The sequence below is a fragment of the Hypomesus nipponensis genome, chromosome 6 (assembly GCF_054491055.1).
Source record: "Hypomesus nipponensis isolate SF chromosome 6, ASM5449105v1, whole genome shotgun sequence".
Taxonomy (NCBI): Eukaryota; Metazoa; Chordata; class Actinopteri; order Osmeriformes; family Osmeridae; genus Hypomesus; species Hypomesus nipponensis.
Window position 1 is genome coordinate 14,947,148 of NC_140366.1, and position 23,919 is coordinate 14,971,066.

The 23,919-nt window shown below is 53.8% G+C and overlaps 1 protein-coding gene across 6 annotated transcripts in view; it reads right to left on the reverse strand.

Annotated features, from left to right (window-relative positions):
* Positions 1–23,919, reverse strand: part of cdc42bpab (CDC42 binding protein kinase alpha (DMPK-like) b) — a 51,342-nt gene that overhangs the window by 5,450 nt on the left and 21,973 nt on the right. The window contains exons 6-42 of one of the 6 annotated variants that reach the window (XM_084700878.1): positions 19,637–19,730; positions 18,209–18,409; positions 17,906–17,923; positions 17,629–17,767; positions 17,252–17,361; positions 17,049–17,128; positions 16,561–16,718; positions 16,328–16,465; positions 16,081–16,214; positions 15,664–15,906; positions 15,422–15,532; positions 15,053–15,300; positions 14,289–14,394; positions 12,220–12,344; positions 11,466–11,571; positions 11,102–11,250; positions 10,756–10,847; positions 10,224–10,300; positions 9,552–9,599; positions 9,007–9,045; positions 8,306–8,422; positions 8,072–8,149; positions 7,718–7,823; positions 7,424–7,560; positions 6,726–6,865; positions 6,535–6,616; positions 6,152–6,371; positions 5,534–5,596; positions 4,984–5,237; positions 4,377–4,716; positions 3,973–4,070; positions 3,397–3,481; positions 2,785–2,908; positions 2,345–2,462; positions 1,748–1,865; positions 1,487–1,647; positions 182–256 (exon numbers count right to left, since the gene is read on the reverse strand). In XM_084700878.1, coding sequence (XP_084557004.1) covers positions 182–256; positions 1,487–1,647; positions 1,748–1,865; positions 2,345–2,462; positions 2,785–2,908; positions 3,397–3,481; positions 3,973–4,070; positions 4,377–4,716; positions 4,984–5,237; positions 5,534–5,596; positions 6,152–6,371; positions 6,535–6,616; positions 6,726–6,865; positions 7,424–7,560; positions 7,718–7,823; positions 8,072–8,149; positions 8,306–8,422; positions 9,007–9,045; positions 9,552–9,599; positions 10,224–10,300; positions 10,756–10,847; positions 11,102–11,250; positions 11,466–11,571; positions 12,220–12,344; positions 14,289–14,394; positions 15,053–15,300; positions 15,422–15,532; positions 15,664–15,906; positions 16,081–16,214; positions 16,328–16,465; positions 16,561–16,718; positions 17,049–17,128; positions 17,252–17,361; positions 17,629–17,767; positions 17,906–17,923; positions 18,209–18,409; positions 19,637–19,730 — 4,732 coding nt within the window. The remainder of the gene's footprint in view (positions 1–181; positions 257–1,486; positions 1,648–1,747; positions 1,866–2,344; positions 2,463–2,784; positions 2,909–3,396; positions 3,482–3,972; positions 4,071–4,376; positions 4,717–4,983; positions 5,238–5,533; positions 5,597–6,151; positions 6,372–6,534; positions 6,617–6,725; positions 6,866–7,423; positions 7,561–7,717; positions 7,824–8,071; positions 8,150–8,305; positions 8,423–9,006; positions 9,046–9,551; positions 9,600–10,223; positions 10,301–10,755; positions 10,848–11,101; positions 11,251–11,465; positions 11,572–12,219; positions 12,345–14,288; positions 14,395–15,052; positions 15,301–15,421; positions 15,533–15,663; positions 15,907–16,080; positions 16,215–16,327; positions 16,466–16,560; positions 16,719–17,048; positions 17,129–17,251; positions 17,362–17,628; positions 17,768–17,905; positions 17,924–18,208; positions 18,410–19,636; positions 19,731–23,919) is intronic. The other 5 variants (XM_084700879.1, XM_084700880.1, XM_084700881.1 and 2 more) reach the window with 5 other exon arrangements.

Sequence of the window (23,919 nt, forward strand, 5' to 3'; positions counted from 1 at the left end):
GGTGGCACGAGGGGGAAAGCTTCACATCTATGTGTGTGTATGTCTGTGTGCATGTGTGTGTGTTTTGAGTGTGCGTGCGTGTGTCCTTGTGTTTGTGTTTACTCGTGTTTGGGTGCATGTGTGTGTCTGTGTACGTGCTTGTAGGAGTGTGTGAGAGTGTGTGTGTGTGTGCTGACATTACCTTCATCTTACTAAGCAGGGTCCTTAAAGCCCTTTTCAGATCGGGGGTCTTCTCCGAGGGCGACACGGCCTGCCACTGGAGAGGAAAGTTACAACTCAGCGCCCGGCCCAGAGCTCACATGCTGGGGGGCAGGGGGTCTGGAGTGGGGCGAGGGGGCGGGGGGTCTGGAGTGGGGCGAGGGGGCGGGGGGTCTGGAGTGGGGCGAGGGGGCGGGGGGTCTGGAGTTGGGCGAGGGGGGCGGGGGGTCTGGAGTGGGGCGAGGGGGCGGGGGGTCTGGAGTGGGGCGAGGGGGCGGGGGGTCTGGAGTGGGGCGAGGGGGCGGGGGGTCTGGAGTGGAGCGAGGGGGGCAGGGGGTCTGGAGTGGGGCGAGGGGGGCGGGGGGTCTGGAGTGGGGCGAGGGGGGCGGGGGGTCTGGAGTGGGGCGAGGGGGGCGGGGGGGCGGGGGGTCTGGAGTGGGGCGAGGGGGGCGGGGGATGGCGAGATGGGGCAATAGGGCTGGGTAGGGATGAGGTGGGGGTAAGTTTCTGCTAGGCACCAAACCAGGGTCAGCTTGTTCACCACTAAGACCCAGGATACAGAAGAGGTCCAACAAACTGAGCCTGGTTCAGAGAGCTCAGAGTCCAGCCACCCAGCTGGGGTCTGGGGGAGGAGGTGGAGGACAGCCAGGCCAGCGGGGGCGCTAGAGGCAGGATGAGCAGGCCCAGGGGCCACGGAGGATGGCTGGATGGTTGAGGATGAAGACGTCCAAAAGCACAGATCTAGAATCAGTTTGATCCTGATGGTTTCATCAGAGAGACCAGCGATGCATCTGATCCTGGATGAGAGTTTAGGGACGACTTCTGATTGGTTGAGCGTCCGAGAGGTGTGGTATGACCGAGGTCAGGGGTCAGGGGGGAAACTGGTCAGTTTCACCAACCAATGGGATGAGAGCCAGAAAGGGCAAAGGAACACTGGGATGTGGTGGATAGGCGATTGGGGGGGAAGGGAGGGAGGGAGGGGAGGGGCAGAATTATGGCCAAACATTGATGCCTGATATTGGCCTACTGTCTGTCATTCCATCGTTTGCTACTGGGGAGAATCCAGCTAGTGTTCTCTGCTTTCTTAAGAGTGCTGTTAAACACCAGAGCATCCAAAACTTCTCTTCTCACAACCAGATACAACCAGACAGCCCCTACCATCTCCTCCAGCTACAGGGTGTATGGAAACATTCAGCTGTGCGTTACTCAGTAGCATCTCGATGTTAGTAAGAGCTGCAGCAGCCCCAGGGGAGCAGAGACCTGGGGGGGGCGACGACACACGACTCACCTCTCTGTCGAACTGGGACAGGGGGGCGTCGCTGCACCCGTCCATGCCCCCCCCGGACGACAGCGAGCTCTCGGAGGGAGAGGTCATGGTCTGACGCTTGGAGCTGTAGCTGCCCCCAGACAGCTCCCTGCGCAGCGCACTGCCGTTCTGGGACGAGGAACCTGGAGGGAGAGGGGGAGGGAGATGTGTTCCATGTGGATGTGTGCATGCACGTGGGTCTGCATCTGTAGTATGAGTGTGTGTGTGTGTGTGTGTACTCACGTATGCCCAGTCCACTACTGGCACTCATGGACCTGCCTGGCTCCGCCCTGTTCTTGGTGATGGAGGGGATGCTGACGGAGCCACTGAACCCAGCCCGGCTCTCCTGAACACGGGCGCTCTGAGTTAGAACACACACACACACCAGCAGGGAACACACACACACCAGCAACAGCCAGAGGGATGGAGGATGGAAACAGACACAGAGACAGACACACAGAGATGGAGATGATGAGATCACAGGCATGATCCACTCTGATCACCAGGACCACATGATCAAATGACATCACAGGTGTTCCATACAGATGTGCAGAACGCTGGACATGAATAAAGGTTCTGCACAGGTTTTATCCTCAAACGGAGTGCTAGTCTTCACAAGGATGAAGGGGATTGTATAGTGTGATCACAGTTAAGACAGACATAAAGACAGGCAAACAGATTGCAGACAAACAGATAGCAGGCAGACATAGCAGGCAGACAGACAGGTTGCAGACAGACAGACAGGTTGCAGACAGACAGACAGACAGGTTGCAGACAGACAGACAGACAGGTTGCAGACAGACAGACAGGTTGCAGACAGACAGACAGACAGACTCTCACCATGGGCAGGTCTTTCAGGATCTGGATCCCGTCTCCAGGACCCATGTGGGCCACGTGGTTGAAGTTGGTGGGGTTGGAGATCAGCTTGTTCCTCATTTCTGGATCTCTCAGCATCTCTCTGTGCAAGACACACACACACACACAACGTTCACACAGGCACACACACAGTATGTCAAACACAGGCATATACACACACACTTCTGAATAACCTCAGAGCGCCCTAGAAGCCAGGGAACGCTCCAGTGGAGAAGGAGATTGAGTGGACTTGATGAGCATCATGCCTACAGCTGTTCACTGGAGGAGAAGCTGTTCTCCAGTCTATATACAAGCATCTAGAAGCATATATACTGTATGTGGACAGAGGTCAGTACAGTACAATCTAATATGTCTAATATGTTGTGGTCTAGTGTGTAGTATGTAGTGTGTAGTGTGTAGTGTACCTCCTCTGCTGCAGTCTCTCCTCCTCTGGGACTCTGAAGGAGAAGCGTCTCTTGTTGTTCAGACTACGAACCATCTGCTTCCTGCTGTTATCAGACGTCTCCGGGACAACCAGCTCATCTCCCTCTGTCACGACAGAAATATGCTCACATCAACAACACCACTTATCACAAAACAACATCCCCACCCTCCTCCTCACAACTGTGTGACAGTTGGTGTTCTGTGGTGAGTACTGCTGCATGGGGGGGGGCAGAGGGCTTTTCTGGTGTGCTGTGTGTGAGCCGGCTGTGTGTTATCAGGCTGTGTCTGAGCCGGCTGTGTGTGAGCCGTCTGTGTGTGAGCCGGCTGTGTGTGAGCCGGCTGTGTCTGAGCCGGCTGTGTGTGAGCCGTCTGTGTGTTATCATGCTGTGTGTGAGCCGTCTGTGTGTTATCATGCTGTGTGTGAGCCGTCTGTGTGTGAGCCGGCTGTGTGTGAGCAGGCTGTGTGTTATCAGGCTGTGTGTTATCATGCTGTGTGTGAGCCGTCTGTGTGTGAGCAGGCTGTGTGTGAGCCGGCTGTGTGTGAGCCGGCTGTGTGTGAGCCGGCTGTGTCTGAGCCGGCTGTGAGCTCCTACCTGCCGTCTTGTTTCTGAAGTAGATCAGTCTGACCGTCTCCAACCCCAGCAGGTTCAGGGAGCCGTCACTGTTCAGGGGTCGCACCTACAGGGGTCACACAGAGGTCAAGGGTCAAACAAAGTCACACTCTGCTCAAAACGGTGCCATGTATCCAGTCAGTTCTCTAATGCACGTGTGTGTGAGCGTGTGGATGTGTGTGTGAGCGTGTGGATGTGTGTGTGAGCGTGTGGATGTGTGTGTGAGCGTGTGGATGTGTTGTGGATGTGTTGTGGATGTGTGTGTGAGCGTGTGGATGTGTTGTGGATGTGTTGTGGATGTGTGTGTGAGCGTGTGGATGTGTTGTGGATGTGTGTGTGAGCGTGTGGATGTGTTGTGGATGTGTTGTGGATGTGTGTGTGAGCGTGTGGATGTGTTGTGGATGTGTGTGTGAGCGTGTGGATGTGTGTGTGAGCGTGTGGATGTGTGTGTGAGCGTGTGGATGTGTTGTGGATGTGTTGTGGATGTGTGTGTGAGCGTGTGGATGTGTGTGTGAGCGTGTGGATGTGTTGTGGATGTGTTGTGGATGTGTGTGTCACCTTCTTCAGAGGGATGGACTGGATCCATTCCATGGTGTTGACGTCAAACACGTCCACAGCATTCTCACTGTACACTGACAGGTAGGGGGCGTTGTAGCCTGGAGGACAGGAAACAGCTGAGTCACTTCCTCTCAGACACACACACACACTGCAGCTAGCGCCATTCCTACTTCACTGACTGCACTGCTTCGTTCGTAGAACTACCGTTAGAACTGACGTTTAGAACTGAACTTGACTGTTGCTGTTTAGGAAAAACATGAAGCGAACAGACAGAAATATATTCTGTGATGCACAGTAACAGACTGTTCCAGTGTCGTACAGCTATCCCCCCGCCTGCCCACACGCCATGCGTGTGTGTGTGTGTGTGGGGGGTCACAGGGTCGAAAGGTGAGAGGTGAACTCACATGCGCTGAGGGGCACGGCGGGCCACATGAGCTCCTGCTGTCTGGAGCGGCGCCCCTGGGAGTCCACGTAGACGCCGATGGAGGCGAAGCACAGCAGCAGCTCCTTGGTGGAGATCTCCACGGCGCACAGCGCGTCCAGGGCCTGCTGGGAGATGAAGGCCAGCGTGTGGTCGTCCGGGTGCAGCAGGCTGACGGGTGCCACGTCGCCGTGCACGCTGTAGCGGGTGAAGCCCGCCTGGTAGCCCACGCACAGGCGCTCGCTCAGCAGGCCCATCCACTGCACCGGGCCCGGAGCCTGCAGCTCCCTCAGGCGGCGGTGACGGGCCTTGGTCTTGTTCACCTGGGAGGGGGAGCGGAGGAGGGTGGGGGTAGGAGTGGAGGTGGGGGCAGAAGAGGGGGGCATTTAGGAGAGGGGTTGGTTAGATAGAAACTCACAGGAGTTCATTTATACCTAGAGAAACAAGCAGGAATCAAAGAACTCCCTGCCTTCTTGCGTGTACTAATTTACCTGGTGGAAATGACCTTCAAAAATCCTTAAAATATCCTAAATATCCCTATAACAAGCTTAGACTCCAGGTGTAAACCAGGTGCAGAGGGTCGAGTCTACCTCGTAGCAGATGACCTGTCTCTTCATGGCCACACAGAGGCAGGTGAGCGAGCCGTTCCGCACCGGGCCGGACACCACGGCCTGGCAGCCCTTGGTCTCCACCAGCTTGTAGGAGTCCACTTCACGCCCGTCCAGCGCTGCCATGGGAACGAGGCGGACGTGGCGGTTCCTCCCGGAGATGACGGCCAGCAGCTGCTCTTGAGGGATCAGGTCCACGTGGTGAACCTTCTTGTTGTCCCCCACACGGATGATCTCTGCAGAGGAGGGAGGTGAGGGTGGAGGAGGGAGGAGGGAGGAAGGAGGTGAGGGTGGAGGAGGGAGGAAGGAGGTGAGGGTGGAGGAGGGAGGTGAGGGTGGAGGAGGGAGGAAGGAGGAGAAGGTGGAGGAGGGAGGTGAGGGTGGAGGAGGGAGGAAGGAGGTGAGGGTGGAGGAGGGAAGAAGAGGGTCAGTAAAAGTCATGTTTTTTGGGGAATTTGGAGAATAACAAAGAAGAAGGTACTTTTTAATGGGACCTGAAGTAGGCTGCAGTGTATTATAAGATGCGTCTTACCATCTTTGGTGACATGGATGACATAAAGGCCTTCCTCATTGCCCAGGGCAACACGTTCGTGATCTGAGAAAACAAAAGAGGATGTTTAGTGAGGAGGACAAGGAGAAATCCTTCAGTTAACGAGAGCCGACCCTGAGGAAATGAACTCAATCGTTAAAGTGGCTAAATTGTATTGTTATTTAGTTTGTGGACGTTGTCAGACGTTGTTGTGCAGCTGAAGCTGAGCGGTGGAAGACAACATGAGGGCACGGCAGCAGGCTGAAGCAGCTGTATGATGGCCGACTTCTGCCGCTCTGTAATGAGGAGAGCTGCTCTTATGGCCACAGATAATAACAACCTAGTGCACGGTCAAAATAAAGAGTCTGTATGTGTGTGATGTTTTGGTTGTGTGTGTCTACATGTGGGGGGGGGGGGGGATTTTCTAGGACCCCACAATGTCAAGTGCTATTTCTAGAGAATTTTAGGGGGTTGAGGGTTAAAATTAGGGTTAGAATTACATGAATGGTTAAGTTTAGGGTTAGGAGTCAGGGATAACATGATTTTGAGGCCATTGGGAGTAAATGGTCATCCCTCACTAGGATGTGTGTGTGTGTGTGTGTGTGTGTGTGTGTGTGTCACCTATGATAGCAGCAGACTGGGTGGTCTTGATGAGGGGCAGGGTGCTGTCGTAGGCCTCTTTAGGAACGTAGACAAAGCGCTCCTTCAGCTTGTTCTTCTTCAGGATGCGATGCAGCTCGTTCAGAAGCCCCACCCACTTGTTCCTCTCGTGGTCGCTGTCCGCCAGGATCAGGATGGAGGGCTTGTGGCTGCCGGAGGGAGACAGCTGGGACGCCGTCACCTACGGGTCAAAGGTCAGGGGTGGGAGGTTACAGAACACTGAAGAGGTAAGATCGTCTGAGCATGTTTTCATTTTGCAGATGACATTTTGCATGTGAGTATATTTAAACAGTATAGTGCTTGATGTGGCTGTACAAGTGTACGTGTGAGATCAGGAAAGTCACCCTGAAGATGCAGGGGATGTCCTTGCGACTGGCGTGGATGACATCAGAGGCCAGGACTGAGCTGACACAAAACTCTTCATCCCTGGAGAGGAGAGAGAGAGAGATGAGTGAGAAACAGACTGTGGAGGAATTGTAGTTCTTTACCTCCATGTGTAAGACCTGGGTGTTTGTAGGGAGTTGTAGTCCTGTACCTCATGTCTATGACCTGGCTGACCACCACACTGGGCTGTGTGGCTTTGCCCTCTCCAAGCTCGTACAGGAACAGCTTGAAGTCGCACACCACAGCGACCGCCCGCTGCCAGCCCTTCTTCACCCCCGTGGGCTTGGGCACCTGGACACACAGGACAACAGCTGTTCAGACATCCCATAATGATGTTCTCTGGAGGAGGGGATCCCTGAAAGAACTGCTCCTGAGCTTTCCTGCAGTCCTGTTCTCTCGGAGAAGTTTTGGTTTCCTCGTCTTCTCTGAGGGTTTAGGTCAGCTATCATCTGAAGGCATCTGTGAAGCCCTTTCCGACACTGCTTTTAAAAACCCTCTCCACAACCAAAGTTCGAATTAGACAGGTGAAACGACAAACACAGACGACTGTTCTATCAAGACCCTGATCAACACTACATCAGTGGACAAACATGATGTTCTGGTGTTCTCCCCCTGCCCTGCCTCCCCCTGCCCTGCCTCCCCCTGCCCTGCCTCCCCCTGCCCTGCCTCCCCCGGCCCTGCCTCCCCCTGCCCTGCCTCCCCCTGCCCTGCCTCCCCCGGCCCTGCCTCCCCCTGCCCTGCCTCCCCCTGCCCTGCCTCCCCCTGCCCTACCTCCCCCGGCCCTGCCTCCCCCTGCCCTGCCTCCCCCTGCCCTGACTCCCCCTGCCCTGCCTCCCCGGCGTGTCTTACCCTGACGTGGCCCTCGTAGGCGGTGCCGATGCCCCTCTGGGGGTCGATGCCCAGGGGACCCTTGGTCTGATCCTGGGGCACCGGACACACGGCTGGGGCCTTGTCTGCACACGTCACGTGACACGAGAAGTTGCACACTGTGGAGAGGAGAGAGAGACAGGAGAGGAGGGGAGGAGAGAAAGACAGAAGAGGATTTTACACTAATGTTTCTGCGGTGTTAACAGAATCCCAGGGTCGAAGGAGACCGTGTGTGTGGACGAGGGATGAGGGCGAGGATGAGGGTGGAGCGGCTACCTTCACAGGTGCATCCCTGGCGGATGAGGCCCACCATCAGGGACGTGCACTGGTTGCACTTGGTGGGTGTGTTGAACGACTTCACGACAAACTGGTGGGCTTTGGGCTGTGGGGGGTGAGGCCGTTAGAAAGGGGAGGGGTCAATTTTTTTTCAAAATACTTAATAGTATGTTGTCACACAGCTGTCTGTAATCATGTGATGCACTGGTTTACACTAACTCCTGTGTGTGACTGATGTATCTACAGTCTGTAGACGTATTTGTGAGAATGAAACGTCACAAGTATTCTGACGTCAGGAGTATTTGTGAGTAAGAAACGCCAGAAGTATTGATGAGTATGAACACCAGATCTGACCTTGGGAGAGGAGCGTCCGATGCTGCCGTAGCCTGACCTCATGGTGGGGGTCTGGACGGGCCGAGGGTGGTCGATCAACTGAGGCACAGCATCACAGAATCACACACAGCACAGCAACACAGAATCACACACAGCACAGTATGGGGGTCATGTTTGGGGCGGGGTCATGTTTTGGGGGGGTCATGTTTGGCGGGGTCATGTTTGGAGGGGGTCAAGTTTGGGAGCCATGCTGACCTCAATAGGCTCCAAGTCGCTGGCCATGGAAGGCGACCTGGAACGAGACTTGAGGTGGGACTTAGAGTCCTCGTCCCGGGATGGAGTGTTGGAAGGAGTGAAGTCCACCGAATCCATCTAGAAAACAGAGATGAGAGAGGGAGGGAGTGTTAGAGAGATTGGAAGATGAGTTGCTGCACCACAAGGGACCACAGAGCACCATCCATGCTGAGGACAGGAGAGGAAACAGACAGAAGAAAGGAGAAGCAGAGACGAGAGGAGAATATAAGAGGAGGGGAGAAAGGGAAAGGAGAGGAGAGGAGGAGAGCCACCAGACCAGGAACAGCGTTCTACATTTGTGGTCAGAAGGATCAGACAGCTCGTTCATGGAGTGCGTTTATACCACAGACGTCCTGGACAGCTGGCATCCACACTGACAGCACCCAGCCAATGAGCATGCTTCCCTGGCAACACCAGGGTCCAGGAACTTACACCATGCTCAAGAATTCCACACACTTTTACCAAGGAAAATTGCAAAACAGGTAGCATGTCCATTCACTGCGCCAGGGAGACCTCTGGTTTGGCTTGTAAAAGGCCAGGGTCGCTTGAACTCTGCCCAAGTCCCATGCAACACAACACAGGAGCACCAACAAGCATGCAAGGAGACAGGAGGAGGGGTCTGGGGAGGGAACGTGACGAGGCGTGGCCAGTTGGGTGCTTACACGTCTGCCTTTGCTAGCTGGCCCGATGGATGGAGAGCGCTTGGGTGGAGGAAGAGAAAGATGAGAGACAGAGATTATTATTGGGAAAGAGAAAAAAAAAAAGAGAAAAAAATTGATTTACTATACAAAGGACTGGTAACATGGAAGAACTGGAGCACTTTCTACAAGGGTGGAAGACAAGCAGAGTTTGGACTGACACAGTAGGGTAGAATTGGCTAATTAATAATGGCAGGTGCAGGAGGAGCTGTTTGGAAGGGAAAGACCAGTAACTAGCTAGAGAGGAGAGCTAACTGGATTTGTGTGCCTTGGTTCAGCGCCCTCAGACTACCAAGCAGAGCCAGAACAAATCCGTACCACTACTCAAGAGTCTATAAGCAAACACACACACACAGACACACCTACACACACACAGACCCGCACCCCCCCCCCCCCCCGACACACACACCGAAAGCACGTTCTGAGCCTGCAGAGGAGCCGAGCTCCAGCTGTCTCCAGCCTACAGCTAGCAGCACACAGATCCCTCCCTGCACCCACACAGGACTTACATCTTCCCAAAACTCTATTAAAGAGGACGAGGAGGAGGAGAAAGAATCCTGACGTACCAGAACATGAGAGCAAGGAGAACCACAAAACAAAGACAGAAAGAAAGAAATGTGAGCAGGAATCCAAGAAAAAAAACTTTGACTGTCAGAAATAGATGGTTTGAAAGCAAGAGTGATCAAAACTGAAAGGCAAAAAGACTCAGAAAAAAAAGTCAGTCGTGATTTGTGCATAAACACAGTATGAGAGTAACAGAGACCCTGCTGCTGAATGATGAGTAGGAGAGAAGAGAAGAGAGAGGAGGACAGGAGAGGAGGGGAGGGAAGAGAGGGAAGGAGTGAGAAGGAGAGAAGGGAGGGGAAGAGAGAGAAGGAGAGGAGAGGAGGGGAGGGAAGAGAGGGAAGGAGTGAGAAGGAGAGAAGGGAGGGGAGGGGAAGAGAGAGAAGGAGAGAAGGGAGGGGAAGAGAGAGGAGGACAGGAGAGGAGGGGAAGAGAGAAGGGGAGGGGGAGAGAAGAGGGAAGGGAAGAGAGGGAAGGAGTGAGAAGGAGAGAAGGGAGGGGAAGAGAGAGAAGGAGAGGAGAGGAGGTGAAAAGAGGAGAGGGGGAGAGAGGAGGGAGGGGAAGAGAGGGGAGGAGACGGGGAGAGAGGAGGAGAAGAGAAGGGAGGGGATTCTTACATCAAACTGGTCCAGTGCTGAGGTGGGGGCGTTCAGGAAGGCCAGGAAAGAATTCTGGGAGTCCTGGTGTTTCACACCTGCAGACGATACCACCCAAACACACACACACACACACACACACACACACACACTGATATACTGAGGCAGTATAACCCAGTATAAGGCAGCATAACCCAGTATAATGCAGAATAACCCAGCATAAGGCAGTATAACCCAGTATAAGGCAGTATAACCCAGTATAAGGCGGTATAACGCAGTATGACCCAGCATAAGGCAGTATAACCCAGTATAAGGCAGTATAATCCAGTATAAAGCAGTATAACCCAGTATAAGGCAGTATAATCCAGTATAAGGCAGTATAACCCAGTATAAGGCAGTACCCAGTATAAGGCAGTATAATCCAGTATAAGGCAGTATAACCCAGTATAAGTCAGTATAATCCAGTATAAGGCAGTATAACCCAGTATAAGGCAGTACCCAGTATAAGGCAGTATAACCCAGTATAAGAGAGTACAGTGAGAGCGTATCTCACCCCGGCGCAGACGAAGATCCTCTGTCTCCTTCTTCAGTCGCTCCATCTCAGCCAGCAGCTCCTGGTTCCTGGTCTCCACCTCCTGCAGTTTACTGAGGAACCAGAGAGAGAGAGGGAGAAAGAAAGAGAGAGAGAGAAAGAGGGAGACAAGATCATTTCACAGTTTATTTTGCATTTCTTCACCCAGATATCATTCAGCAGCTGCCCTGCCAGATTGGTCAGACAGACAGACAGACAGACAGACAGACAGACAGACAGACAGAGAGAGAGAGAGAGAGAGGGAGAGAGACAGAGAGAGAGAGAGAGACAGAGAGAGAGACACAGAGATAGAGAGAGAGAGTCGTACCACTCGGTGGAGATGTTGGAGGCCTTGACCTTGTTGAGCTCGTCCTGGATGCTCTGCTTGGCTTTGATCTCGGCGTCCAGAGCTGACTGCAGCTCCAGACGCGCAGACATGTCCAGCTTGGCAAAGCGACGCATCTTCCAGGGCATGTCCTGATGGAGGGAGAGAGAGATAGAGAGAAAGAGGGTGAGAGAGGGAGACAGAGGGAGAGAGAGACAGTGGGAGAGAGAGACAGAGGGAGAGAGAGAGAGACAGGAGATAGTGGGAGATAGCGGCCCATGAAGAAACATGAAGGGAGCGTCAGTGTAGAACATCAGAGGGACATGGGGCTACAGAGTGTGTGTGTGTGTGTGTGCGTGTGTGTTACCGTAGCTCGAGCGCCCAGGCTGGTGTTCCTCAGTCCCTCCAGCTCCTCCGTCATCTTAGTGGCCAGAGCCTGCAGATATCCTCGAGCATCTTTCTCATCGCTCACCCTGAAACACACGCGCACACACACACACGTACCAAAACAGAACATATTGAGCACCTGGTCTGCTTCCTGCACATACACATCTCCCCCACTAGAGGTCCCCATAGTCAACATGTCTGCAACGGCACTCTCCACTTCCTGTTTCTATCCATGCTGCTGCCTGGAATGTGAGCCAGGGGGCGCCACTCACCACTGGTTCACCACAATAACACCAGCCCCGTCCAGGATGTGTGCGCGTGGTGGTTTGTGCGCGTGGTGGTTTGTGTGCGTGTCAATGTGTGTGTGTGTCTGTGTGTGTGTTTGGAATGCGTGATATGTAAAGATGGCAGGCTTGCCCATGTGAACAGCCCAGCAGCTGTTCTGGGGATGGTTCAGGCCCTCTGTATGATCTCTGAATCATGAGGAACCTTAGGACTCTTCATACAAGATCCCAATAAGGTCCACACACACCCGCGCGCGCGGAACACTAAAAGAATATACAGTGTGTGTCCGTTTGTATGTGTGCGTCTGTGTGTACACATATGCATATGTTACTGTTAGTGTGTGTGTGTGTGTATGCTCGTCTGGTCTGTTTGACTGTGAGTATGCGTGAGAGTGTGTGTGTCTATGTGTACGTTTGCATGGGTTTGTGTGTGTGTGTGTGTCTCCTCACCACTGGATGATCTCAGTGATCTGGGCCTCCCAGTGGGTGACGCTCTCCTTCTTGTCGGCCAGCTCCCTCATCTCCTCCTCCAGCTGCCGGTTGCTACCGCTCAGCTTCTCAAACATGGATGTCAGCTACACAACAACAACAACAACATCAGCATCATCATCAGCATCATCATCAACAGCAACATTCTACTTTCTGTATCCAAGCAGCTCACTGGGTACTGAAAGTCAACTGTTATCATGATCATCATCAATATGGTTGAAGGGAAACTGGTATGACAGGAGTAGGGGAGGAGAGAGAGGGCGGAGGAGGGAGGACAGGCAGGAGGAGAGAGGGAAGGGAAAGAGAGAGGGAAAAGGGCACAGGAGAGGGAAGAGAGTGAGGACGGAGAGAGAAGGAGAGAGGACAGTCAAAAGAGGAGAAGGGAGGGAGGGAGGGAGCCCTCGGACACCCAAGGTCACCTAAATCATATTCACAGTAGATGTCAGTACTGGGGAACATGGAGGACATGGGAGAAGAAGAGAGGGGAGGGTGGAGCTGCTGAGGAAGCTGAAGAGGGCACAGCATGGGAGTGGAGAGCATGATGGGAGGAGAGAGGAGGGGTGGGATGAGAGAAGAGGTGGTAGAGGGCAGGAGGGGGGGAGAGAGGAGGGCAGGGAGGGGGAAGAGAGGAGGGCAGGGAGGGGGAAGAGAGGAGAGCAGGGAGGGGGGGAGAGAAGAGGGCAGGGAGGGGGAAGAGAGGAGGGCAGGGAGGGGGAAGAGAGGAGGGCAGGGAGGGGGAAGAGAGGAGGGCAGGGAGGGGGGGAGAGAGGAGGGCAGGGAGGGGGGAGAGAGGAGGGCAGGGAGGGGGAAGAGAGGAGAGCAGGGAGGGGGGAGAGAGGAGGGCAGGGAGGGGGAAGAGAGGAGGGCAGGGAGGGGGAAGAGAGGAGAGCAGGGAGGGGGGAGAGAGGAGGGCAGGGAGGGGGAAGAAAGGAGGGCAGGGAGGGGGAAGAGAGGAGGGCAGGGAGGGGGAAGAGAGGAGGGCAGGGAGGGGGAAGAGAGGAGGGCAGGGAGGGGGGAGAGAGGAGGGCAGGGAGGGGGGGAGAGAGGAGGGCAGGGAGGGGGAAGAGAGGAGAGCAGGGAGGGGGGAGAGAGGAGGGCAGGGAGGGGGAAGAGAGGAGGGCAGGGAGGGGGAAGAGAGGAGGGCAGGGAGGGGGAAGAGAGGAGGGCAGGGAGGGGGGAGAGAGGAGGGCAGGGAGGGGGGAGAGAGGAGGGCAGGGAGGGGGAGGAGAGGAGAGCAGGGAGGGGGGAGAGAGGAGGGCAGGGAGGGGGAAGAGAGGAGGGCAGGGAGGGGGAAGAGAGGAGAGCAGGGAGGGGGGGAGAGAGGAGAGCAGAACCCAAGCCAAATAACAGTGCGATGGTGAGCAGAGAGAGGACAGGAGGTTGGAGGTTTAAGACAACACAGCAGAGAGCCAGAGAAGTGGCAAATATCACAGAGCAGTTCTGGCTGGAAGGTCCCTGCTCTCTGATACATCCCACCAGCGGATCAGCACTGTTCATTGGTACCTTGTGTCCTGGCTTTATGACAGCACTGGAAGTATGTGCAACAACAGAATATGGAATAAGGGAGTGTTGTGTTCCATCACTAGCACTCAGGTTCCATGTGTTCCAAATTTCCACATGCGCCCCCCCCACCCATCAACTTCAAGGCATTGCTCCATACTTAATACACGAAACCGCAGAATCCAAACAGAACTTTTATCCGATATGTCAGAACTCCTAAGAAATTATTTGACTTGGGAACTTCCATTCCCCTGTTCTCATTGTTCACTGTGTCCAAAGTCAATAGTGTGGAAGCTTAGCATTCCATTGGAGTGCGTGTGTGGGACCATGGTGGGTTTACAGGAGGGGATATGGAGCAGTGATTACACTGCCTATGTCAGAAGAGAGGGAAGAGGACGAGAGGGAGATGGTGGTGGGGGGGGGGGGGGTGGGTGAAAGAATATAAATGTCTTAACAGTAACAGGGTTACTTAAGGTAAGGAGTGTGTGTGAGTGTATATACATGTAAGCATGTGTGTGTCTGTGTCTAACCTTGTCCAGCTCGCTGGAGAGCTTCTTGTTCTCCTCAGTGAGTAGAGTCCTCTCTCTCTCATACTTCTGTTTGTACTCCGACTCAAACTCCTCGCGCTCGCTTTGGCTGTTACACAAACACCCAAATAAAACACATTCGTCACATACTCAAACTGCCACAAATCCATCATATTAAAGTATTGTCCTCTGATAAAGTGTTTAAAACACATACCAGATAAAAGCTTTTAAATCTGACCACATCACATCAAGATCTTCAGTCAAATAATAAAAGAACAAGTTTGCAAGCTTAATGCTAAAACTAAGACTAGGATTGTTGTGTTGTTTTGAAGGTTGCTGGTTGTACTGGGATAAGGAAAGGGAACAAGGCTAGGCTAGCAGGCGAGCTGACTACCGGAGCTAAAGCAAAACAGGGGCACAGAGGTTAGGATGAGTTATCCAAAATTACCTCATGTAACCCTCGCTGTAGGACAGAGCAGAGACACAAACCACGTTTGTCCAGATGTATACTTACAGACTGTTGGTTTACACACACACACAAAAACACCCCATACACACTACAGATGTATCCGAAGACAAATTTGTTTTTCAGATTAGCATTATACTATCACATTTTTTATATATTTTGATTCAATACTCCTGTTTGTTAATACAAAAAATGAACATGAACTGTCAAGAAACACGATGAAAATGACTTCCAGCTCCGCCCATTTCCGGTCTGTCCGAAAACAGATGCGTCCACCTCCCCACCTCTCACACACACACACCTCTCTCGGCGTGTCTTGTCCAGCTTGTCTCGGAGCACCAGGATCTCCTTCTGCAGGGTGAGCTGCTGGCTCTCGGCCTCCCTCAGCTCCTTCCTCAGGGCCTTGAGCTCGGCGGCGTGCTGGGCCTCGCGCCGCCCGCGCTCCTCCTCCAGCAGCACCGCCTTCTTCTCCAGCTCCGCTCGCACACGCCCCGCCTCCGGCCCCGCCTCCAAGCCCACCGCCCCAGACGGAGGCCCCACCGGCTTCTGCTGTGGGGGGGGGGGGGGGGGGGGGGGGGGAGAGGGGGGCAGGACCACACAGGAGAGAGGTGAGGCGTGTGGGGTGTGTTAAGAGGTGTGTGTGGCGTGTACGTGTGCGTGTGTGTCCTACCTTCATTCCCTCCAGTTCATCCTCCAGCTGTCTGCTGTACTGCTCACTGCGTTCTCTTAGCTTCCTCTCCTTCTGGGCTTCTGCTGTCTGCTCTTCAAACTGGGCCTCCAGCTGCACACACACACACACACATCAGAGTACTGAATCAAGCTTCCCACCTCACCACATCTTCACAAACACACCCTCCACACACACACTCACACCACCACAGTACACTACCACGAGCACGGCGTCTACTCTACCTCCTTCCTGCCCCTCTCTGCCTTGCGCACCTCGGCCCGCAGGCCCTCCACCTTCTGGCCCAGAGCCTCCATCTCCTCCTCCCGGTCGCGGAGCTGCCGGCCCAGCCGCTGCTTGGCCGTGCGCAGCTCCGTCAGCCGCTCGTTGAGCTCGGAGAACTCGTGCAGGGCCAGCTTCCTCTGGGCCTGCGCCTCCTTCAGCTCCCTGGTCTGGGCCTTCAGCTTGTCGCTCGCCTCCATCAGGTCCTGGAGGAGGGGAGAGGTGGGCGCGGGTGTGAGGGAGGGGGCCATGCGTGCGTGTGTATGGACTTACACACACACACACACACACACACCACACACACGCATGCGTGTATACATATACAAGTAGACACACACATTTTCACACACACACCTTCCACACACACACACACTTCCCACCTTGTGCAGGTCGTCTCTCTCCTGCGTCAGGTTCTTCATCTGCTTCTCCATGCTCTTCATGTGTTTAGAAGAATCCTCCAGGTCTCTACGAGCACTGGACACCTCATCCAGCTGCTGCTCCAGCTGGCCCGAGTCTGACACACACACACAAAGTTTGTGTATTGTGTGTTGTACATAAAGGGACTGTGTAGTTCTGACCTGCAGGTGTGTGTGTGTGTGTGTGTGCAGGCTAGGTGTGGGTCCTGACCTGCGATCTGCTTCTTGAGGAGGTCGATCTCCGTCTTCAGGCTCCGTATCTCCCCCTCCCTGCTGGGGGAGAGGGGCGGGGCGGATCCCTCCCCGGGGCCCCCTGGGTGCTGCAGGGACTGCACGGTCTTGGTGGACTCTGCACCACACATCAGCCAGGGAGGAGAGGTGTGACTGTGTGTTTGGGGTTTGGGGGTGTTAGATAAGTGAGTGTGCATGAGCGCGCCCCCTCACCCTGCAGCTTGCGGCTCAGTTCCAGCTTCTCCTGCTCCAGGCGTTGGATCCTGCGCTCGTACGCCTCCGTCGCCAGGCTGTCCTCCAGGCCGCGCTGCACACACATGTCCTCCTGGCCCGCCGACTGCTCCCGCAGACAGCCCCGGTCTGACAGAGTACTGGGGGGGGGGGGGGGGGGGGGGAGAGACGGTAGGAGGGAAAGGGGGGAGGAGAGGAAGAGACAGGGGACCAAAGGAGGAGAGGAGGGAGGACAGGAGGGAAGTCAGACAGTCACAAGAGAGCAGGGAAAATGTTGCGGAACTAAAATAACAGAGTCATCATCATTATCTCTTAATCTAGGCAGGGTGAAGAAACTGCAATAAACAAACAACTACTGTGCTCTCTGTCTGGGTTGTTAAAAGATCAAACAAATAAACAAGCTATTACGCCACCTAATACCCAATTTCCTCAGGGGGTTTTGAACCGGGGGGGTGGTCTCCTCTACTCACCATTTACTGGTGTATGTGAAGCCCACAAAGGGCAGGTGGTGACCAGAGAATGCTGTGTGAGAGGGAGGGGGCATGGTCTCCTGAAAGACAACACACACACACACACAGTCAGAACGCACACAAGACCGACAACAACAGTGAAAGAAGGATGGTTGAGGAGGGAAAGTAAGACAGAGAGAGCTCGAAAAGGAAGCGCTCCTCACAGAGTTCTTGAGGCAGTCGTCGTCCACGTCGAAGTTGGACGTGTCTGTGGGACTGCTCACTTCAGGGATGTAGGGGGCCTCGCACGTGCGGATGTTGTCCCAGTCAATGCCTGAACAAAAACGGAAGCATAATCACGATAAATAAAGAAGAATAAACACCATGACAACCATACCTGAATAAACCGGACCACAACGCTTGATTCTCTTCAGGTTTGCGTGTCACAATATCATGTTGTACAACTTCACGACGGCTCTCTGCCCTCCACTTGAGACCCAGAGCGCCCCACGGAATCTTCCACCTGGCGTTGCTGCCGGGAGATAACCCGCACACGGGGTCGCACACGGGGTCACACACGGGGTCGCACACGGGATCGTACCAGAGAAGAAGGGGTGCTGCTTGAAGTCCTCGATGCCGTTCTGTCCCAGACGGTGTTCTCTGGAACAGATCAGGCGTCTGATGAGGTCCTTGGCATCCTCCGACACGTCGGTCATCTGCACCGGGAACTGGAAACGCTCCTGGGGTCAAAAGGTCAGGGGTCAGCACTTCAGAGTTGGAGTAACTCGTAATTAGTACTGGTAACTGACAGACTGATTTAGTGCGTACTGTAAGTTGCACCTAGTACTACCACTCAGAACCCAAAAGTGAGCACTCACACTGGAGCCTAACTCCTCCTGGCCGTGGGTGAGGAAGGAAGGAAGGAGGGAAGGAGGGAGGAAGAGAGAGGTAGAGAAAAAGGAGGTATCATGAAGAAAGACAGGAGACACAGCTGAACAAAATCAACAAACCCTCAGATGACCACCCATCTATAGTTCAATGCACTCCTCGTTTCTATAACGACCCGACCAAATATCACCCTGGGGGTCCAAACAGAGGAATGTTGACAAAACGTTGTTCCCTGTGTTGTAACCCTGGCCTCCGGCCCAGCCTCTGGCCCCAGCCTCTGGCCCCAGCCTCACCTTGTGGTTCATGATCTTGCCGTAGGTCTCCACCAGGGACTCAGCGTAGAAGGGGGTCTCTCCGTACAGCATCTCGTACATGCACACCCCCAGGGACCACCAGTCACACTCGGGGCCGTACTTTCCCTTGCCATCCTCCATAGCCTGCAGGATCTCTGGGGAGATGTAGTCTGGGGTTCCTACTGCCACGGAGGACTGGACCTGAGGGAGGGATGGGAGGGAGGGAGGGATGGGAGGGAGGGATGGGAGGGAGGGAGGGATGGGAGGGAGGGAGGGAGGGAGGGATGGGAGGGAGGGAGGGAGGGAGGGAGGGAGGGAGGGAGGGAGGGAGGGAGGGAGGGAGGGAGGGAGGGAGGGAGGGAGGGAGGGAGGGAGGGAGGGAGGGAGGGAGGGAGGGAGGGAGGGAGGGAGGGACAGATACAGTTGTAGTCGTTTCCTAGTTTTCTATATACTGTATATATATGTATATATGTGTGTGTGTGGTTGTGTGGCCTGTTGAATGTGGAGTGATTTGCATGGAGTGCCTGCAGCCGTGTGGTTGTGCTGGTTGGGTGATGCCATATACTCGCCTAGTCATGGTGGCTAGTTTGTCAGTCAGTCTAGTGGTGTCGGATGGGTTGAGGCTGTGGTTTAATGCCAATTTTGACCACACACACTATTTTGTTACGCAACGTTTATGTACAGTGGGTATATAATAAATATTCAACAAGTCACGGTTGGAGTGAGTTTCAAAAACCGCCACGGATTTCCCGTTCAAGGCATCTCTAGCTTCGGATGCCGTGACAGACACACACACGCACACACACACTCTGCTGTTTTCATCTCTGAAATGTCAGATCATCAGCTTGTAATCCAGTAGGACCGCCTGCCAAACTCAGAAGGTTTATTTACCAGAGACCACATGACTGAAGGAGTACCAGAGTCAGGCCAAACAACGTAGTTTAGTCCCCGTCTCTCACCAGGCCCCTCGCACATCAAAGAACCCCCCCCCAACCCTCTACCCCACCCTGGGGCCCCCCAAACCTCTGCCCCCACCTTGGGGCCCCCCAAGCCTCTACCCCACCCTGAGGCCCCCCAACCCATTACCCCACCCTGGGGCCCCCCAACCCATTACCCCACCTTGGGGCCCCCCAACCCTCTACCCCACCGTGGGGCCCCCCAACCCTCTACCCCACCCTGGGTCAGAACACTGATACTGAAGAAGTGTCTTTACAAGTTCACACAAACACACACTCACACACAGCCCAGGACTGGGCCTGCCTGGGATTGATGCTGGTGGCTGGGAGTGTTTGGGTTGGACCAGGGCAGGTATAAAGGACGACTGTGTGTGTGTGTGTGAGTGTGGAAGTATGTATGAGAGTGTAGCTGTGTGTGTGTGTGTGTGTCTGTGTTTGTGTGTGTGTGTGTGTGTGTGTGTGTGAAGCTCACCGTTCCGTCCTCCATCAGCTTGAGACAGGAGCCAAAGTCAGCCAGGCGGATATGACCGTTCATGTCCATCAGAATGTTGTCTGGTTTTATATCCCTGGGAAGGATGAAGGGAGGGAGGAATGAAGGGAGGGAGGAATGGAGGGAGGGAGGAAAGGAGAGAGACCAAAGTAAATACACTGACACCTTTGAGAGAGAGAGAGAGAGAGAGAGAGAGAGAGAGAGAGAGAGAGAGAGAGAGAGAGAGAGAGAGAGAGAGAGTGTTTGCTTCTGGATGCCTTCACGTCTCCCTTCATTATGGCTGATGTTTATTTGGGCCGTGCCCTCTCTGGATCCAGCACCACTCTCTCTCTCACACCCCCACAACACTCCGCTACAGGCACTCTCTCACACACACCTTACAGAGTTTCTAACATTGATTCACACACACAACCAAGCTCTTTCTCTATCCACATCTCCTTCCCGCAAAGCAATTTCTGTAATTACAAAAACTGCACAACTAGAGAGAGAGAGAGAGAGAGAGAGAGAGAGAGAGAGAGAGAGAGAGAGAGAGAGAGAGAGAGAGAGAGAGACAGACAGATGTGTGACAGGGAGGGTGGGGTGGTGGGGACAGTCCTAGCAGGTTACCAGGGTCAGAGGTGACCAGGTGGTGTCGTTTGGCCTAGCTGACCTACAGTTTCCAGGGGGGTCTGATTTACCCAGGGTCCCGGGCTAAAAATACACCTCTTGTCTGATTGGTGTGTTCTACTGCTCTATGACCTCACTTCCCCTTTACAGACGACGCCAGGCCTGTAAAAATCCCTTATGTATACACCAAGTACATGGTGTGGCTTGCAGATATAACACCATATGTGTCCCTGTCATACACGCACACGCATGCAAACACACACGCACAGACTGGGTCGCATGACAGCATTAGTAGTGATGATGCAAATACTTCTTAATTAAGCCAACCTGTAATTAATCAGGCAAGGTTTCCACTCTGCCTCTCGCACACAGAAGCCTCTCGCACACACAACCAAACAAACCCACACACACAGGCAAACACGCACACACAGACACACACAGAAAAACACACAAACAGGCAAACACGCATTCTAACACGACACTCCCAAACACACACACACAAACCCACGCACACAGACCCTCTAATATCCTGGAACGACTCCACATGTTCTCGGGGAGTTATTTAACGACATCAGCACAACGTTAATCACTGCTGGCCATGAAGCCCCATGCCCTCCTCCGCCAGGCCCCTGACAAAGGCCCCAGTCAACATGACATGGAGGGAGGCTTCTCCACTGCAGATAGGGACACAATCACATCCTTATAAAACCAGACATTCATGGACACAGACTCTCACACTGCAGAACTGTCTTTCCGGTGTTCCCCAAGGTACTAGGAACTGTGCTGTGTTACATCACTAAGACTTCTGCAACCCCAAGACGGCTGGCTGTCACCCTGTGTGTGTGTGAGGGAGTGTTGTCCGGCTTTGGCCCTATCTGGTTTTAGCCCTGTGTGTGTTTGTGTGCGTGTGTGTGTGTTTCCCTGCCGTAATGCCACAGAGAGCAGACAGCATGCGGGGGAGTTCCTCTTCCTCATAAACCAATTAGCAAAGTGAAACCTCCGAGTTGCTAATGAGCAGAGATCACACAAACATGGCTCCCTCTCTCTCTCTCTCCCTCCCTCTCCCTCTCTCTCCCTCTCTCTCTCTCTCCCTCTCTCTCCCTCCCTCTCTCTCTCTCTCTCTCTCTCTCTCTCTCCCTCTCTCCCTCTCCTCTCTCTCTCTCTCTCTCTCTCTCTCTCTCTCTCTCTCTCTCCCCCTCGCTCCAGACGTATTTACCTCTGCCCCACCTCTCTCTCCCTCATTACATCTCTATGTCTCTCCCCCATCTTCTTATCCCCTCTCCCTCCTCCTCTCTCTCTGTTGTGACGTGAGTTGTGCAGCCAGGTTATTGACCCCAGGGCTGTAGAGCCAAGGCTTTAACGGGGCTTAAACTTCAAACAGACAAGTCACGGTGGGCGTTAATGCTAAGTGCGCTAGGCTAACGCTAGGCTAGTTCGTTGAGGAGGCTGGGTTGCTGATGGTAAGTGCGCTAGGCTAACGCTAGTCTAGTTAGCGCAGGACGCTGGGTGGCTAATTGGGCTACAGTGTTCCGGCGCATGGCCACCGCAGGTCTTAAGGAGCAGCGGCGCTGAGAATAGAGGGAGCTAATCTCCTGTAAGACCATAGACACATGCGCCACACACACACACACACACACTCTAAAACCATAGTATCCATCTGTGAGGGCCATCTGGACCCCTCGACACCAGCCCCCCCTTATACTGAGAAACACACACACACACACACACACACACACACACTGTCTACTAGGGATAAAGACGAAGAGAGGGGGCCATGACAACACAAATACCCTCCCACCATCTCATCAAGAGATGATCATTTGACCTGGTCAAAGCCCAGGTATTCCTTATGCAGTCAGGGCATTTTACAGTACCACAGTTTTGTGGTGGGTCTATGATTGGTTAATGTATGTATATTTGTGTGTGTGTGTGTGTTATAGGTGTGTCTGATGAATTCCTTACTCTCTAACATCAGTGGGCGTAAACAGGGCTGTGAATCCCAGAGGGCTGGATCAATAATACAGCACGCATGTGGCTCTGATCAATAGGCAACAGCACACTTGCACACGCGCAACGACAGGAGGCGGATGCGGGGCTAGCTAACAGAGAGCTCAGCCCTGCTGGGCAGGTCCAATCAAGCGTGTCTTAGTCCCTGTGGGAGGCCATGCACACAGCTGACCAATCACCAGGCCTGCAGGGTCAAACCGGCCAATCACCGGGCCGCCGGGGGTCACTGACTGGGACAAGGGGGACAGAAGGACATCCACTAAAGACTCTTTGTTATCCGATTCATTTCTATTCATTCTCAGTCTCATTTGTCAAAGCAAGTGTTGAAGAAACCGTTTTTGAAAGTGTCACAGAAAAAGTAAATTCTTCCCTTGAGTGATTGATTTAGTGCTCTAGTGAAGCAGGGTCAACTGTTTAACTACCACAAACATGGAGGGTGGAAACAGGCTAGACGAAAAGCTAAATCATAATAACAGACTAATTAGGGTATCACTGATTAGGCATTATGTTTCCAGAGGCTTTGCTTTCAAGGACTAAAGAGCTTGACTACTTTTGTCCATTTCTATAAACGAGGCCATTCTGCTTCCCTCTCTTAATGTGGCCTACTTGTGTGGACATAGTTAAAGATACTGTACACTGTACACCACCACAGACAGATTTAATGGGCTTGAAATCCTGCAAATGATAGGATTCATGTATTGTCCTTTCAGTTAGTCATGAAGAGAAGACACACCCTCACCATATACACACACACACACAGAGACACCACACACACACACACACACACACACACACGCAAGCAAGCATACACCACACACACAAACATATATAAGCACACACACCACACACACACACACACACACACATGCAAGCAAGCATACACCACACACACAAACATATATAAGCACACACACCACACACACACACACACATACATGCAAGCAAGCATACACCACACACACAAACATATATAAGCACACACACCACACACACCACACACACCAGACACACAAATACACACACGCCCAGTGCAGGGAACAGGACACACCCTCCTCAGGGGATGTGCGCTGGCTGTCTCCACAAACCGAGCGTGCCAAACTCTCACGAGAGGAGGGGGGGGCTGCAGCCACAGCCCCTCCACGCACCCCATCATTACCATCCCAAAGCATCCCCAGGGGCCTCAAAGAGTAGCGACAGGACAGGACCGCCCCCCCCCCCCCTTCCCCCCAAACCCCCTCACCCCTCCCCCGATCCTGCCCTCTCCCACACAACCAACCCCCACAAGACACCATACACTTAGTGGGCCTGCTTCCCTGCTAGTCTGCACTGCATTCTGGGATCCCTGACTGCAGCGAACGCAGGCACACCCAACAGAGCTGGCTCAACTATCTCTTCTTTTTCTAATTCTCTTCTTTTTCTCTCCCTATATCTTTTTCCCCCTCCCTCACTCTCTCTCTTCCTTCTCTCTTTCTCTCCCTCTCTGATCCCCCCCCCCCCCCCCGTTTTAAGGGAACGCAAACCAATTCCCCACGCGAGGTGCTTGGAAGTAAAGTGGAGGTAAAGTGACAACTTCCTGTGAATGAGACACTGATTGGTTCCCACCACAGAAGGACCAGCTATCCCATGAGCACCGAGGGCTGCTCCCTAACCGT